The sequence below is a fragment of the Poecilia reticulata genome, linkage group LG6 (assembly GCF_000633615.1).
Source record: "Poecilia reticulata strain Guanapo linkage group LG6, Guppy_female_1.0+MT, whole genome shotgun sequence".
Taxonomy (NCBI): domain Eukaryota; kingdom Metazoa; phylum Chordata; class Actinopteri; order Cyprinodontiformes; family Poeciliidae; genus Poecilia; species Poecilia reticulata.
Window position 1 is genome coordinate 30,961,010 of NC_024336.1, and position 15,270 is coordinate 30,976,279.

At 43.2% G+C, this 15,270-nt stretch overlaps 1 protein-coding gene across 1 annotated transcript in view; it reads left to right on the forward strand.

Moving 5' to 3' along the window:
* Positions 1–15,270, forward strand: part of fanca (FA complementation group A) — a 33,217-nt gene that overhangs the window by 4,189 nt on the left and 13,758 nt on the right. Inside the window, exons 2-19 of the mRNA XM_017305181.1 lie at positions 127–172; positions 4,624–4,736; positions 4,871–4,947; positions 5,190–5,331; positions 5,916–6,049; positions 6,206–6,316; positions 6,857–6,952; positions 7,031–7,090; positions 9,492–9,574; positions 12,697–12,757; positions 12,832–12,881; positions 12,985–13,055; positions 13,343–13,432; positions 13,505–13,763; positions 14,038–14,137; positions 14,373–14,521; positions 14,628–14,724; positions 14,792–14,995. Coding sequence (XP_017160670.1) covers positions 127–172; positions 4,624–4,736; positions 4,871–4,947; positions 5,190–5,331; positions 5,916–6,049; positions 6,206–6,316; positions 6,857–6,952; positions 7,031–7,090; positions 9,492–9,574; positions 12,697–12,757; positions 12,832–12,881; positions 12,985–13,055; positions 13,343–13,432; positions 13,505–13,763; positions 14,038–14,137; positions 14,373–14,521; positions 14,628–14,724; positions 14,792–14,995 — 1,943 coding nt within the window. The remainder of the gene's footprint in view (positions 1–126; positions 173–4,623; positions 4,737–4,870; positions 4,948–5,189; positions 5,332–5,915; positions 6,050–6,205; positions 6,317–6,856; positions 6,953–7,030; positions 7,091–9,491; positions 9,575–12,696; positions 12,758–12,831; positions 12,882–12,984; positions 13,056–13,342; positions 13,433–13,504; positions 13,764–14,037; positions 14,138–14,372; positions 14,522–14,627; positions 14,725–14,791; positions 14,996–15,270) is intronic.

Consider the following 15,270-nt stretch of genomic DNA (forward strand, 5'->3'; position numbering starts at 1 on the left):
CCCGCTGCTGCTGCTGCTGCTGCGCCCGCTGCTGCTGCTGCTGCGCCCGCTGCTGCTGCTGCTGCTGCTGCTGCTGTGCATTTACTTTCTGACTGATTGCTAAGATTTGGCTGTTGTTGTTTTTAGGGCTTCTGGACATCAAGGAAGAGTGCAATGAAGGAGCAGAGCAATGGTTGGTTTCTTCTTCTTAACCTTCAGGTCTGTCTGCTTCTTGCAGAAAGGGTCAAAGTTCACGCTGCCCTCAGTCCAGATTCACACTCATCCCAAGGCAGACAGGATAAAACGTCACACCAGACGGTTCTGGGTCCTGTCCAGCTTTCACATTAAAAGTCGTCATACGAACAAAATGGCGCACAAATTCGGACATATAAAGTTGTGGCTACGCTCATAGCTGCGCGCCTTTCCTTTAAGTCAGTTTGTGGAAAATAGAGCAGCTGCTGGTCTGCCTGTCACCCATAAATACATCTTAATGTGAATTAGAGTAAATACCTGGAAGTCTGCTGCCACCTGAAGCAGTAACCATGGCAACGTCCTTCCTGCTGGCAGTATAGATATTTAAAATAATAACTATTATTTAAAATTTGCTTTCAGGGATCATAAGGTCACTTCACAAAAAATAAAAATGAATTGTAAAGAAAAAAAATCCAATTAGAAAATAAAGAAATCCAAGTTTGAACAGCAGAGCGTCCCTGTAATACGGAGAATCTCCCCACTGGACCAGAACCGAACCGAATCACATTTACCTGTTATTGGAGCAACTTGATGCCCTTGTGAAGCTCGGGGAGCTGCTGTGCTGTTCGTGGCTGTTCTCTGATCAGACCAGTTTAGTTTGTGGCTGCAGCGTGTTGTAAACGTGCTCCCGAAACAAAAAAGCAGAGTTTCTGTGATGAGCTGTAGTTTTCATCACCTACCGACAGATAAGGAAACAAAAAGAATTTGACTAAAAATTCTAAACTTGAACAGAGAACCCAAAATGCTTTGTGTGTGCTCGTTTCATTGTGTGGATAAAAAGCCAACAGAAGTAAACTGTAGCCGAAGCTACATATAGCTACAGCTAGATATGCTAGTGCAACGCGGCCATTTCTTCAAGTCTCCATCCATCCCCGCAATAGCTGTAGGTAGCGGTAAAACAATATTGTTGCATTTAAGCTGTGATAGTTGATGTTCCTGTAACCAAAGAACAGAATTTACTCGGGTTCAGATAGCAGTTTACTATCAACCAGTTTATTTATTGCAAGTTACTGGGCTGAAACACATCCAACTTCGTTTCAACACTTTGTCATACAGTTTTCCTGGAAAACCCACAAAGAGAAAAGAAAGAAAAAACATTTAGGTCATAAGGAGTCCTTTAAGGGTCCTTGGTAAAAAATTAAATTAAAAGAAGCTGGCCAGCAAAAAAAAAAGGTTCATATAGAGCTCTATATTTGTGTGCGTGTCTGATGCGTACAAAACGATGAAAGGTTGTCCTGGCTGGGATGGCGACCCAGAATGACGATGGCAGCCGACGTCCAGAGACAAGGAAACTCCGCAGCCTCTCTCTCTTCCTCCGCAGGCACAGGAGCACCTTCCCAGGGTTCCTTTCCCCAATATCGGCCACTAGCAGGAAAACATCATATATCAGGCATAAAGAAGTCAAGGCTATGCAGAAGGGCGGCGTCTCTGCTCCGCAGCAGCTCTGAAACTCTAAAGCCCGGGAGTTTCCCTAGTAACTGCAGTCGGAACGCTGCCGTAAAGTGATGTCGTACCTTGCTCTTAAAGGGACACTACCCATAAAGTAAAAACAATACAGAAAAGCAAATAACACAGAACAGACAAATAAAATACAGCTGGGTTACATTCCCACATATTTTCTAGCCTAAAAGCTCTGATTAAAGCCGGTTAGCGAGTTGCTAACATGTAAACAAATGGCCGTTCCGGTTTGCGGCGTAAGTCGCACCCATAAATCATGCAAAGCCTCCAGGGGTCTTGGAATAAGGTGGTAAGTTAGGACAATTCCCCTGACCGAAAGGGGGCCCTCCACATTTTTTTTATTTTTCATCCATCCATCCATCCATTTTCTTTACACCCTTGTCCCTCAGTGGGGTCGGGAGGGTTGCTGGTGCCCATCTCCAGCTAACGTTCCGGGCGAGAGGCGGGGTCACCTGGACAGGTCGCCAGTCCATCGCAGGGCAACACAGAGACACACAGGACAAACAATCATGCACACACACACACTCACACCTAGGGGCAATTAACCTGACAGTCATGTTTTTAGACTGTGGGAGGAAACCGGAGAACCCGGAGAAAACCCACCATGCACAGGGAGAACATGCAAACTCCATGCAGAATACCGGGGCCAGGGATCGATCAATTCCAAAATTTATCATAATGGTTTTCTAAAATTGTTTTTAGCAGTAAAAATAAAATTTTGCCCCTCCCAGACCAAAAAGCCTGCATCCATATTTCCCCTGAACTCCCCTGGATTTGCATAAAATGGTTCGTTCCTGCTTGACAGTGGCGGTGTTCAGTAGCAGTAAGCAGAAGACAAGAACGATTGTGGCAGTTACCGTGCTGCCAAGAAAAATGATAAAATCAGGTTTTCAAAAAAATAGAGAAAAAAAGACAAGTGTCAAGTTATGACCCAGTTTTTCTCCAAGAGATGTGGGTAGACAGAGATTATCAACCATTTAGCATAGTTAGTTACAAACTACTGTTTGCCTCCATTTCACTAGCATTTAATGACCGAAGGAAAATAAATACCAACATATTCATATATTTAACTTGTCCCTGGTACCTTTTACCACTTAACAACAGATGAGTCAGTCAGCAGCAGCTCTAACCCACATCCCTCCTGACCCGTCCTCAGGGTCACGAGGGACCCTAAACGTGAGGGACCCTGACCCAATGCAGTATGTAGCAGCGTTAGAGCTACATACTGCAGCTTTAATTTCCTAAGTGAAATTAATATAATGTGTATAAAAAATATTTTTATACATATTTGTTAAAACTGTCATGTTGTGACAGAATGGTATAGAGATAATTTGAAAAATGTATTTCATCTGCTTTCTGCCACTGCTGTCTAGAAACAATCAATCAGAGGCAGGAGGTGGGTTTTAGCGCTGTCAATCACAATCTCACGTGGCTGCTAACCCTTCCTCCCCTTGCTCTGTGCTATGCTGTAGCTAACGATACGTTGTTTCTCCACCATAAACACATTAAGTAGTGAGTGAATGAGGTTGATTGACAGCGCTAAGACCCTCCTCCTGGTTCTGATTGGTTGTTTTGGTCCAGAGCGGTGCATTACTTTAGCCAGTAATAGTAATTCAGGGACCAGGTGGAGGAGATTGATTGTTTTCACTCATGAGCAGTGGTGGGAATTTTTGTGCATCTGTACTTAAGTAGATGTAATAATGGATACTTTCTACTTTTACTCCACTACATTTTACAGTAAGTATCTGTACTTTATACTTCACTACATTTCTACAAAACAGTCGCGTTACTCGTTACATCCAAGTCGCATTTCTCTTTTTTTCCATTAAAATGTGAAGTTCAGGGATTTAAGATGGCGCCGTAAAATCCAAGCAATAACGTGACTTAGTGTCTGTTGTTACCATCGCCTCGCCTTTGTGTGTGTGTTAGGTTATTGTCTGGGGATAAATGCGGTTCAGTTTCATAGTTTACATTTAAACAATTAAAATTAAAGTTATGATGAACATCGGGTTTGATTCTTCTTGGTCTAAATAACTGAATTTAGTCAGGTTTCAGTGTATTTAGGTGAGTTTTGGCGATTTGTAGTTTATTGTCCACAGAAAAAGTTTGCGTGGCTACCACACATTTTCACGGCAGGTCAAACGTTTACATATATTTACGCAAACTTTTTTTAAAAAGTTTTGTTGGCAATCGTTGCCTTTATTTGAAAGCAGCCCTACAGGAAAGGGGTTAATGAGAGAGGGGGAAGACATGCGGCAAATGTTGCCAGGTCGGGAATCGAGCCTGTGACCACCACCACGAGGACTAAGGTTTCCATATGTGGGTCATGCTTTGCCCCTGCGCCACCACAGCGCCCCACCATGTTCATTTTTACATATGCTGACTTGTGCATAGAATATGATGGCAGTGCACCTTTTTGTGCGTACACCACTTTATACATGAGGGCCCTGGCGTCCTCCCAGTGGGACGTCACTGGAAAACCTGGAGACATCCTGGAGGCAATCTATGTTCTCCAGGTTTGGTTCTATGTAGGTCTGCACCAAATGAAGTTTTTTGGCCGATCGTAGATTACAGATCGTTAAAAAGCCTGACCTACCAATTCCAATTTTGTCCATATCAAGTCTGAAACATTGCTAAATATATCAAGAAAGTCTCTGAGTTGGTAAGAGTGGGTCAAATATTTTTACTGCAGACCTGACCTGGTTGGTTGGGCTAACAGTCCAACCTCTCACTGCAGAGCAGAAGAGGACAGTGGTTGAGTTCTAACCCTTTGCCAATAAGATCGGTGGAGGAGATTGGCTTGACTTGTAAGCATCAACCAATCACCACTGAGCTCTCAAAATTAAATAAATCAGCGCCAATAAATCGGTGCACTCCTAGTTCTGTTTTTGTCCAGGTTTGGTTCTATGCTCTTCTGTTTTGTGTGTCCTGCAGGATTCGGACTCTTGATGCTTCACTGTGTGGAGGTTCGGTGTCACCAGAAGCTCTTCAGCGGTTCTTTGCTCACTGCCTGACTCAGATTTTCACCTGGAATCCTCAACTGACAGGTAGCATTAGCGTTAGCAGCAGCATTAGCAGTGACGGCTGCGTTAGCCATAGCGTTAGTGTCTGGTACGATGACGGGATGAATTCCTCTGATTCGGCCTGAAACTTGTTTTAATAAATTGTTGTTTGTCGTCAGTGTCGGACGCTGTGACCTCGCAGAATGACTGGACTGTTGCTAAAGCCGGCCGCTGTCTGACCTCGCTTTGCTGCAAGGTAAAGGACTTCTACCAACTCAGCTGTCTGGAAAACTCTGGAATGACGTGTTTGAATCTGTAAAAGTTTGTCACTTCATCAGGCCTGGCATGTAAGCATTGCAGCTCTGTGTCTGGTGCTGAAAGGAAGACGAAACGTTAAATGTGGCATCATATTTGGAGCCATCTCCGCCGTTCGCTGCCATGATTTTCCTGATGATTTGCGGAGGATGCATGCTTTAGGATGTCTCCTGTCTGTGGCAGCTGGCTGCGATCTTCAGCGTGGAGCAGCTGCTGCATCACCTGCAGCAGGTTCTGGAAACGCACGAGGTCAACTGGAAACACGTCTTGGTCTTTGTCTCCACCCTGCTGGTTTACGACCAGTCGGCCCAGTCCAGCCTCAGCGGTAAACCCGGTTTCTCTGAAAGCTACACTGACCAGGATCTCATTCAAAATATTCCAAACCATAAACAATTACGTAACTAAATTTAAACAAACTCCATGTAAATAATTTCCTGACTGTTGGTTCTGCTCAATATAGTGAAAGTTAATCGCAGAAACAAAATAACCTTCATGTTGAAAGAACTGCAGCTTATCTCCTTTCATGCTCTCTGACCAGAATATATTTGCTGACTCGTGTGTAGAGCAGCATTGACATTTTAAAATAACTAAACTACAGTGAAGTTGCTGCTTTGTTAAAACGCACAAACATTTTTGGTGAAACTTTGTTGCTCAGATTTAAATATTTTGTAAACTTTCAGCTGGTCTGGGGTTAGGGTAAGTCACGATGCCATTAACAAATGAATCAAGAATCGGTTATTGCTGCTACCCGATGAGCGATATTTACCGGTTTCTTCGCTTCTCTGCTTAACATCCCATAATCCTTTGCTGCATCACTGGTACATGATCACATGGCCAGCCCCCCTCGGGCGGCGGGTCAGACCGGTTGAAGCGACGAAGCTAACGGCGAGCTGCGTCTGTTTCTGCCAGAGGCGTTGTGCCGCCTGCTGAGCTCGGCGTTCGGAGGCTACGACCTGGAGAAGCTGATCACCGCCTTCCTGCTGGCCCGGCAGGGGGCTCTAGAGGGCGCCGGCGTGTTTCCATCCTACACCGACTGGTTCAAGGTTTCAGCCTCACTACTTTAGTCTGGTTTTAACAACAACTTGTAAATGAACATTTCCCCTTTTAGAACAAAGCTCACTATATTTCACTCCATGCATTTGATGTGAACATTTCTTTCAAAGAGTAATGTTTATTGAATTTATCTGCGTTGTTTTCAGATGTCGTTCGGCGGACGCTCCGGTTTCCACGCTGGCAGTAAGAAGTCTCTGGTGTTCCTGCTGAAGTTCCTGTCTGACCTCGTGCCCTTTGAACCTCCTCAGTACTTAAAGGTGAAATCCTTTAGCTGCAGGTTGAATGAACAGAGCCCATTTATTCACATTAGTTATTTTATTTATTTGGAGGCAGCAGGAAGTGGGAGTCGTCCTCACATTTGATGTCAGTTGAATTTTGAACATATTGAGGTGATTAAAACCAGGCTTTATTTTCCCATCATTAAATATTAAACAGCCTCTATTGGAGGTGGAAAAAAACCCACAAAACGTAATTTTTCAGGAAAATCAGCATTTTATATCGATTCTCTTGTAAATAACAACTTTACATAAGCCAAAGTTTGTTTCTAAGCAATGACAATGTTGTCATATTTCAGATCTGAAACCATTCAAATCTGAAGCAGTTATAAAAAAATTACATATTTTTATAATTTAAAATGTTTAAAATACTAAAAAAACAAAATGAAGTCTGAGTTCATAAAGGTGTAAATGCACCAACTGTAGCAGTAATTAGTGAGACATTCATTTAAACCTAATATGGCGTTTGCTCATGTGGTGACCTTTGACCTTTCACAGCTGACGGTTATCGTTTTCTATCAGGTTCATATTCTTCACCCTCCGTTTGTGCCTCTGAAACACCGCAGCCTCCTGATGGAGTACGTCTCGCTGGCGAAGACCCGACTGGCCGACCTGCAGGTGGCAGGATGAGTTTGAGCTGAAATGTTTCATCTGAAGGGCATTTTAATAAACAACAATTATTCTGTGTTGTTGCAGGAGTCTGTGGAGGAGATGGGTTTGTATGAAGATGTTTCTGCTGCCGGTGCTTCACTTCAGGTACTTCCAGCCAGCAGGATCCTGAATCGCTCACATTGACACCACGAGGTTCTCCTTAGCAGAGCGCCGTCTCCATCAACCCCCGGCTGGTGTTTCTAATTAAACTTACTCCCTTTATATTTTATGTTGGTGGCATCAACCACAAAAAAGTTTGTTTTAGGTCAATTTTATTTAGCCTCCCTGCTTTCAGTCTGTAGATCTTTGTGACTTGAACTTTTCTGAAAAGTGTGGCCAGCCCTGCTGCAAAGTCAGACAACTGGTAAAAGAAGTCCACCGTTCCGTCACACTTTGTATTTAATGTCTGTACTAGGGCTGTCAACTTTAACGCGCTGTTGAAGCCATTAATCTGAATTTATCACATCTTGCAGATTAATCGACTGTTTCAGCTAAAAAGTCTCTTTTAGGCTGACGAGTTCTAAACGTTACGATTTGACGAACGGCAGCGAAAGGTGAACATTTTCTGACAGCAACAAAGATGAACGTTCTTCAACTTATGTGGCTGCTGGCCTGGGTTTGCATATCTGCGTGTGCAAGTCAAAACTTCAGATGTATGAATTATGCCAGTCGCTTTGCTGCATGAGGACAAACGACTGTCGCCTCATCGCAGAAGTTTCAGCAAATGAGCGGAAAGGAACTTTTCAAAATGAATGTTTAGAACAAAATGGCTTCTTTTGAACCTTCCTGAAAATTAAAACCTGAGAATTTTCAGACACGTCTGGTTTGAGACATTACAGCATTTTTGAATATGGGCATAATGTGGGCAGCTTCCCATGTCGGCATCAGGAACTAGAAAATTAAATATCTCACACCAGTTGGGCCATGAACAACTTTATTTTTTCAATCAGGAGATTATACATTTATTGACATTACATACATTTTGCAAAACTTGTATAACTTCTCCGCATTTTTTTCCTTAATGAACATAAATTACCATACTGACATAACAAAAAGAAAATAAATACAAATAAAAAAATTTAAAAGGGGTTGCATTGTGGAGCTAAAAGGTAATGATATTTTTCCTATCATTGAATAAATGTTTAAGCTGTTATTCAATGTCTTCATGCATAGAATGATGCCTTCATTCTGTACATGAGGACATTTGAGATACTCCACAATACTTAGTGTCCATTTTGCTGATAAATTTGTTCTACCTTCAAAAGGCTCTTACAGTATTAAGCCATTGTGATGTAGAAGGAGGTGTTGGAGTAAAACACGGCGTCTGGTGAGAAGAGAACAGAAAGCCAACATCTCCCCCTGCTGGGGGGGAGGTTAGTGGTGGTCACTGGAAAAAATGGCAATTAGTGGAAAACTGGATTCTAAAATCTGAGAGTATAGAGAAGATTTTATTCCAAATTTTATGTAAACTTGGGCAGAAGAAAAACATATGACTTAAGTTGCAAGGCGAGGTCCGTCGACGAGATTTTGAGAAGTGGACTCTATTACTTTAAACTGTACAAGCTGTAATCTGGCACATGGTGTGCTTCAACGTATACTGAGAATAACTTTATCCCACCATGAATCAACTTTGCTACTACTTGTATGACTGTAATGGAGGAAGTTTGTGCTGGTTGCAGCTGGGAAACTTTACCTGCTTTAAGTCAGGTGATTGGTTGGCGTGCAGCAGGGGGAGGGGCTTGTCCAGGGCAACTACCTCATACATATTTATATTTCAAGCTTACAAAGTTTGGGGATTAATCACAGATTCTATGAATTTTTGATGAAATCTGTTATAACTTGATTTACCAATCACCTCCTTAAGACAATCATCTTTAAACATTAAAGACATTAAACGTCGTCGTTCTTTATTACCTGCAGGTGAAAATGCAGAACATTAACATTTTGTTCAAATAAAATCACAAACCTTTTTTCAAACTTTAATTCTCTGTCACATAACATTCACACTTTAACTTGCTAACTGGCTGTTTCACGCGTTGGCTGCCTTCTGTTGACGGAGGCTTTTATGTTGTCACATATCGGAGCTAAGTTGACTCAGAGTTGAGTTACTTCTTGTTGTGGTCAGAGTGGCGTAGGTTCATTCACAGGAACCGAGTCCTGTTTTCTGTCTGATGGCTGATTTAACAGTTGCTGCTCTGCAAGCGTCTCCATCAGGTTAAAGCAGGAAAACGTCTAGATCAGGTGCCACTAGAGCTAGAAACGCTGGTCTAGATGGTCCGTCACCTCCCAGTGACTCGGTGTTGGGAATCGCCGGTCCGGTCCAGTTCTGTGTCGATGTGGAGTCGCAGATAATGTGGAAAACAGATGCAACACATTTAACTGTATTGTGGTTTTATTAACATGAGAAGCTAACAAATAGTTTCATTGTAGTAAAAACTCTAAAGAACATCATCTGCAACAAAAGCTTTAGTTGTAATAAATTGTTTGTTAATGTTCTCCCACTCAGAGCCAGGCTGCACAGGACGTGGAGAAAGCTGTGTGTCTGTTTGAGAGCAGCAGCAGGATCCCTGCAGCTGTCATGGAGGCCAGGTGAGTCACCTGTGCTATGGATATTATGCTAATTATTTATTATTGAGTATTTTATTTGAGCAGGTCTCATTGTCAGAGGTTTGTCCTAAAACTGTTAAAAGGAGAAAACACTGCAGGAAACATAGAACCACTTTTCCTTACTAAGTTATTATTATCGACGGCTGATTGGAGTTATTGAACATTCAGAATAGCACAAATATCAGTAAAGTTGTTTTACGTTGTTTCCTTAATGGTAAAAAAAAAATCATTAATTCAGTTTGTTTCAGTCCCAGTTACAATATTTTAACAAACAAGATTAACCATAGTAATAAAAATACAGAGTATTTATCGACATGGTGGATTCGATCGCAGTCCGACTGCAGAAGCCTTTAAACTGTCACCGGTTGCCATGATTACCCACCGTAACCACGGCAACAACACTGCTTTTGCACCAAGTCCCTCTAAAAGGCTCTAAAGCCTAATGAGGTTTTCCTAAAACTTCATGGAAAATGGAATTTAATGTAGAAAAGACGAATGAAATCAGAACATTTCTGCCTGTTTTAGTCACAGTTGGCGTTCGCTCTGACTGCGGGGAGTTTCACGCCGTTCTAGATCAGTTTTACCGGCTGGGAGAAATAAGAACCGATTCCAGTTGGTCATAACAATCAGCTGATCGGCTGCAGTGATGATTCCTGCAGCAGGTCTGACTGACAAACCAGAAGCTGCAGCTGGAGCTCTGACTAGAACCAGGAGGGTGGAGACACCCCCCGGTTCTAGTCCACCTGGTTCTACATCATCTAGTTCTATACCACCTGGTTCTACTCCACCTGGTTCTACATCATCTAGTTCTACATCACCCAGTTCTACTCCACCTGGTTCTACATCATCTAGTTCTACACCACCTGGTTCTACTCCACCTGGTTCTACACCATCTAGTTCTACATCATCTAGTTCTACATCATCTAGTTCTATACCACCTGGTTCTACTCCACCTGGTTCTACATCATCTAGTTCTACATCATCTAGTTCTATACCACCTAGTTCTACTCCACCTGGTTCTACACCATCTAGTTCTACACCACCTGGTTTATAAATCACTGAACAGACTAAAGATCTGCTACTGGATCAACCTGCTGGTTCTGCTCTGCAGTCAGAACCAAACATAACAGAGAAGCAGCATTCAGCTTCTTTGCACTACAGATCTGGAACAAACCTCCAGAAAACTGTAAACAGCCGAAACCCTGAGTTCCTTTAACCTGGTTAGAGTTGCTATGGAAACATTATCAATAAAACTGATTACCTTTCTGATGTGTGAAAATGTTCCAGTTGTTGCCCGTGTTTCTGTTTTCGTGTCATGAACTTTGAACTGCCTTGTTGCTGGAATGTGGGACAAATGAACTCGGCTGATAATCCCTCCACACGCGACTAGAACATGGAAACATCGCAGCCAGACGGAGAAAAACTGAACCATGTGGTCAGAGACGTTGGATCACACAGAACCAGCTCCTGTAAAGTAACTGGATTATCCCCATCAACCAGAATTAAAGATGGATCATTTATATTCATAGATCTGTTTGACTCAATTACTTCAGACAAAAACGGCGACACTGCAAAGCAGTGGGGTTTAAATTATTCTGTGATAAATATTTATTATTAGAGTTTTTAAGTTCACAGAATGAAAAAGCAGCAGTTCATGGAAAGGTTTTATCTTCGTGGTTAGAAATCTGAGCTGAACTCGATGCAGTCGGATCCTCAAAGGAGCGATTTAAAAACCTCTGTGTCATTCTGACCTTTGACCTGACCAACACAGCCAGACTAAAACATAATAAAGTTATGAAGCGTTAACATCAAGGCGGACGCTTTTCCCTCCCTGCCCTGCTTGTTCTGTTTCTGTTCTGTCTTTTTCTCTTTTTCTATATTTTGGAGCCTTTCTTTGCACATCATCCAAATCTACAAATTATGGATCTGGTCAACCAGTCTCTCAATGCCATGGATCAAATTTTCTCGACGAGAAGTCGGCACAGAGAGCCTTGTGAATATTCGACTGATTTAATGACGAAAAGGAGTTTTAGATGAACTTTAGTGGATTACGAATGAACGAATCATACGTACTAATACATGACAGAGAGTCGGAACTCGGCTAAGAAACAAAATACGTGCAGCTGTTGTAAAATAATTATCATCACCAAGGAAACGGGTTCCATAGTAACATGGGATACGCAGTCCGCTTTGCCATAGGCCACAAATAGTCCGCTTTCTAACCAGATACTAACTATGAAATGGCAACTAAATCTATGAAACAATTGCAGCTAAAATAGATTATTTGGGATATTATAATTTAAGTCATAAGCAAATTCTAGTTAAATCAAACAAATTCTCAACAAGCCTCTTGTCCTGCAGGGACACACTCGGAGGGATTCACCCTGGATTTATTCATGATAACAGGATTTCTGCTGTTTGGAGCTTGTGTGACGGACTTGGCCGAACTAGAGAACACTCAGACTGTTGGTGGACAGAGACGCAAGTTGGATGCGAGTCTTGCTGAGACTCGCAGCCCCGCTGAGGACTCAAACTGGATGGAATCGATCTTAGAGAAGTTGCTAGTTTCGTCTCAGTGGAACGACCAAACTAATTTGGATGATTGGGAACTGAGATGTATCGGAGAGACTTTAGGGAAGATTGAAATCTATCATCTTCCCGACCTCAGACATTTTGTTTCTGAATTGGCTTCCCCCGTGTGGCCTTGGAAGGGCTGCACATTTCCAATCTCCTTGAAGATATGTAAACATAACTCTCCTTCCCATCTCATCCCTTCCTGTTGTCCATGCAGCTGTGGAGCTGAGCGCTCTTTTGCCAGGGGCCACAGCCACCTGGCTTCATGGCCCTTTGACGTCACCGCCTTCACTCATGTCTCTGTTTTTGCCCTTTGTTTTGCCTGAATGTTGCCATATGCCCTAATGTGACCTTTCCTCTTTGTCCTTTGGTTTGTTATTTTGTTTGTATTTCCTTTTAATTCATGTAAAGCAGTTTGAATTGCCTTGTTGCTGAAAAAGTGCTATATAAATAAAATTACCTTACCTTAAAATCTCCTGCCAGCTAAAGCTAAAATTCCAGAACACTGACCGCAGTTTTTCTCTCCACAGCATTTTCCGGAGGCCGTACTTTCTAACCAGGTTCCTTCCTGCGCTGCTGAAGCCCAGAGCGGTGAGAACTTTCTGCATGTTTGTCAGAGCGGTGAGAACTTTCACGGGTTGAGCAGATTCTTCTCGTCCTTTCAGCTTCCTCTCCAAGCCGATGCTCAGATGAACTTCATAGAAGCTCTGAAACAGTGAGTTCTGCTTTTTCTTCACTGGCTGATGATCCGGCATTTCTCCTCATGGTTTACTGAGAGCTGAAGATTCCCAGCAGTCAAACTGGTTTGTTGTGTGCAGAGCAGAGAAGATCCCAGCTGCCCAGTATTCCCAGTATGTGGAGTCCTGTCAGAAGCGACGGCAGCAGAGTGGTAAACGATGAAATGTATTCTTTAAACCTTCGTTCCGACTGCGGCATCAATTCAGGTTTAAATATTTAGGATTAGAAGTAATAAACATTAAATCAGAAATTAAGTTCAGTAAATTTGGATGAAATGTTTTTAAACGTTCAGAGATGATTTGATGCCGAGTTTCTTAGATTGGGTTCGATTTTCCCAACAGTTTATTAATTAATCGGCTTCCAGCGCTGACTAGATCCGCGGCTCATAGATCCGCAGCTCATAGATCCGCGGCTCATAGATCTGCTGTGATGTTTCAGGAAGCCCTCGGCGCCCCGGAGCCCCGCTGGCCGTTCTGCAGGAGCAACTGCAGGAATTCACCGAACTGCTGGCAGCAGGACGGGACCCAGGTTCTGTTCCTTTAACCCGGTTCTGTTCCTTTAACCGGGTTCTGTTCCTTTAACCCGGTTCTGTTCCCTCAGAGTCATTGGCCCAGCTGTCCAGGATTTCTCACACCCTGAGTGTCGTCTTTCCCGGTTCTGATGACCCGGTTGGACCGGCCACCGCCCCCTCGCTGCCCGAGCTCCATCTGAAGGTAAACCCGATTCTGGTTCTGATTCTGGACCAGGTTGGGTCTGTGGTTCTGAAGTGTTTGTGTTGTGATCTTCAGGTTGTTGATTTAATTCTGCAAAGTTTCTGTCAGAGTCTGCTGGTCGCTTCCAGAGGAAATCCTCCCAACAGGTGACTTCCTGTGACTTTCACATTAAAAGCTTTATTTACTGCAAATTGCTGCTTGAAGTGATTATTGGCAGATGATCGATCTGCAGTGTCATCTGCTACATGAGGTTAGAATTAATCATATTTAATAAGAATCGTTTCTGTTAATGTGGAATAACAGCATCAATCAGAAATGTTTGATTTCTGATCAGAAATGTTTGATTTCTGATCAGAAATGTTTGATTTCTGATCAGAAATGTTCGATTTCTGATCAGAAATGTTCGATTTCTGATTTCAGACAGAGCTTGTGGGGCAGCAGGTTCGTCTGTGTGCTGCTCGATAACCGGCAGGTTCTCTCCGGCGTAATCCACAGACTGAAGGGTCTGTTTCACCAACAGGTACTGTAATCCAGATTACAGCTCAGCCAGATCGCCGCCGACAAATGAATGTCTCACAGTTAATTTAGACAAAAATAATTCACAACAAAAATTGTCCCAGAATCAAATATGGTCTGAAGGCATTCCTGAAAAACAGTCGAATCAGTTGAGCTGTAAAAACAGACTGGCTTCATCAGGCTCACGTTAATCTAGTAACAGTTTTCTATCAAACCAGCTGCTGGTCTTCTGTCCTCAGGCAGCTTCTCTGAGACCGGCCCACATCCTGGGCCTGGCAGCCTTCATCGTCCACCTGCAGGCGGCCCAGCCTGGTCCGGTTCCGGTAGCAGAGGCTCTGGGTTCGGCCGTGTTGAGCAGCAGTCGGACCAGCATGCTGTTCTCTGTCAGGTTAGATGGTCCAGTTCATCTGGAAACCAGTGAAACCAATAAACCTCCCAGTTTACATCCTGGGTATTAAAGCAGCTCTCTCTGTCCAACGTGTCTCTGTCCCCAGGCTGGCTGTGGCTGCTGTGTCCTACGGACTCTGCAGAGGACACTCTGCGTCTCCACAGCGACTGCAGGACTTTGTCCCCAGGAGTCTCTACAAAAAGGTTCTGTCTCTCTTTCTGTCTCTCTCTCTTTCCCTCGTTCTTCATCAGTGGTTGTTTCTCTGTGCAGCTCCTGTATCTGGTCCCAAGGCTGTTCCCTGAGGCTAGGATACGTCCAGAGGGACAGGGGGGGGACGGTCCAACAGGCGGCCATCTTGGAGACGGTTTGGCTCTGCTGTGGAGCTTCACTGACGGAATCAGCTGGACGGAGACGGTGCTGCATCTGTGGAGACACGCTGCCTTCCAGCAGCTGCAGCAACTGCAGCTGTACCAGGTGAGATCAGTCTGGATTAATCTGGATTATAATGGATCAGTCTGGATCCTTATGGATTAATCTGGATCATAATGGATTAATCTGGATCATAATGGATTAATCTGAATCATAATGGGTTAATCCGGATCATAATGGATTAATCTGGATCATAATGGATCAATCTGGATTATAATGGATTATAATGGATCCTTATGGATCAATCTGGATCATAATGGGTTAATCTGGATCATAATGGTTTAATCTGGATAATAATGGGTTAATCTGGATCATAATGG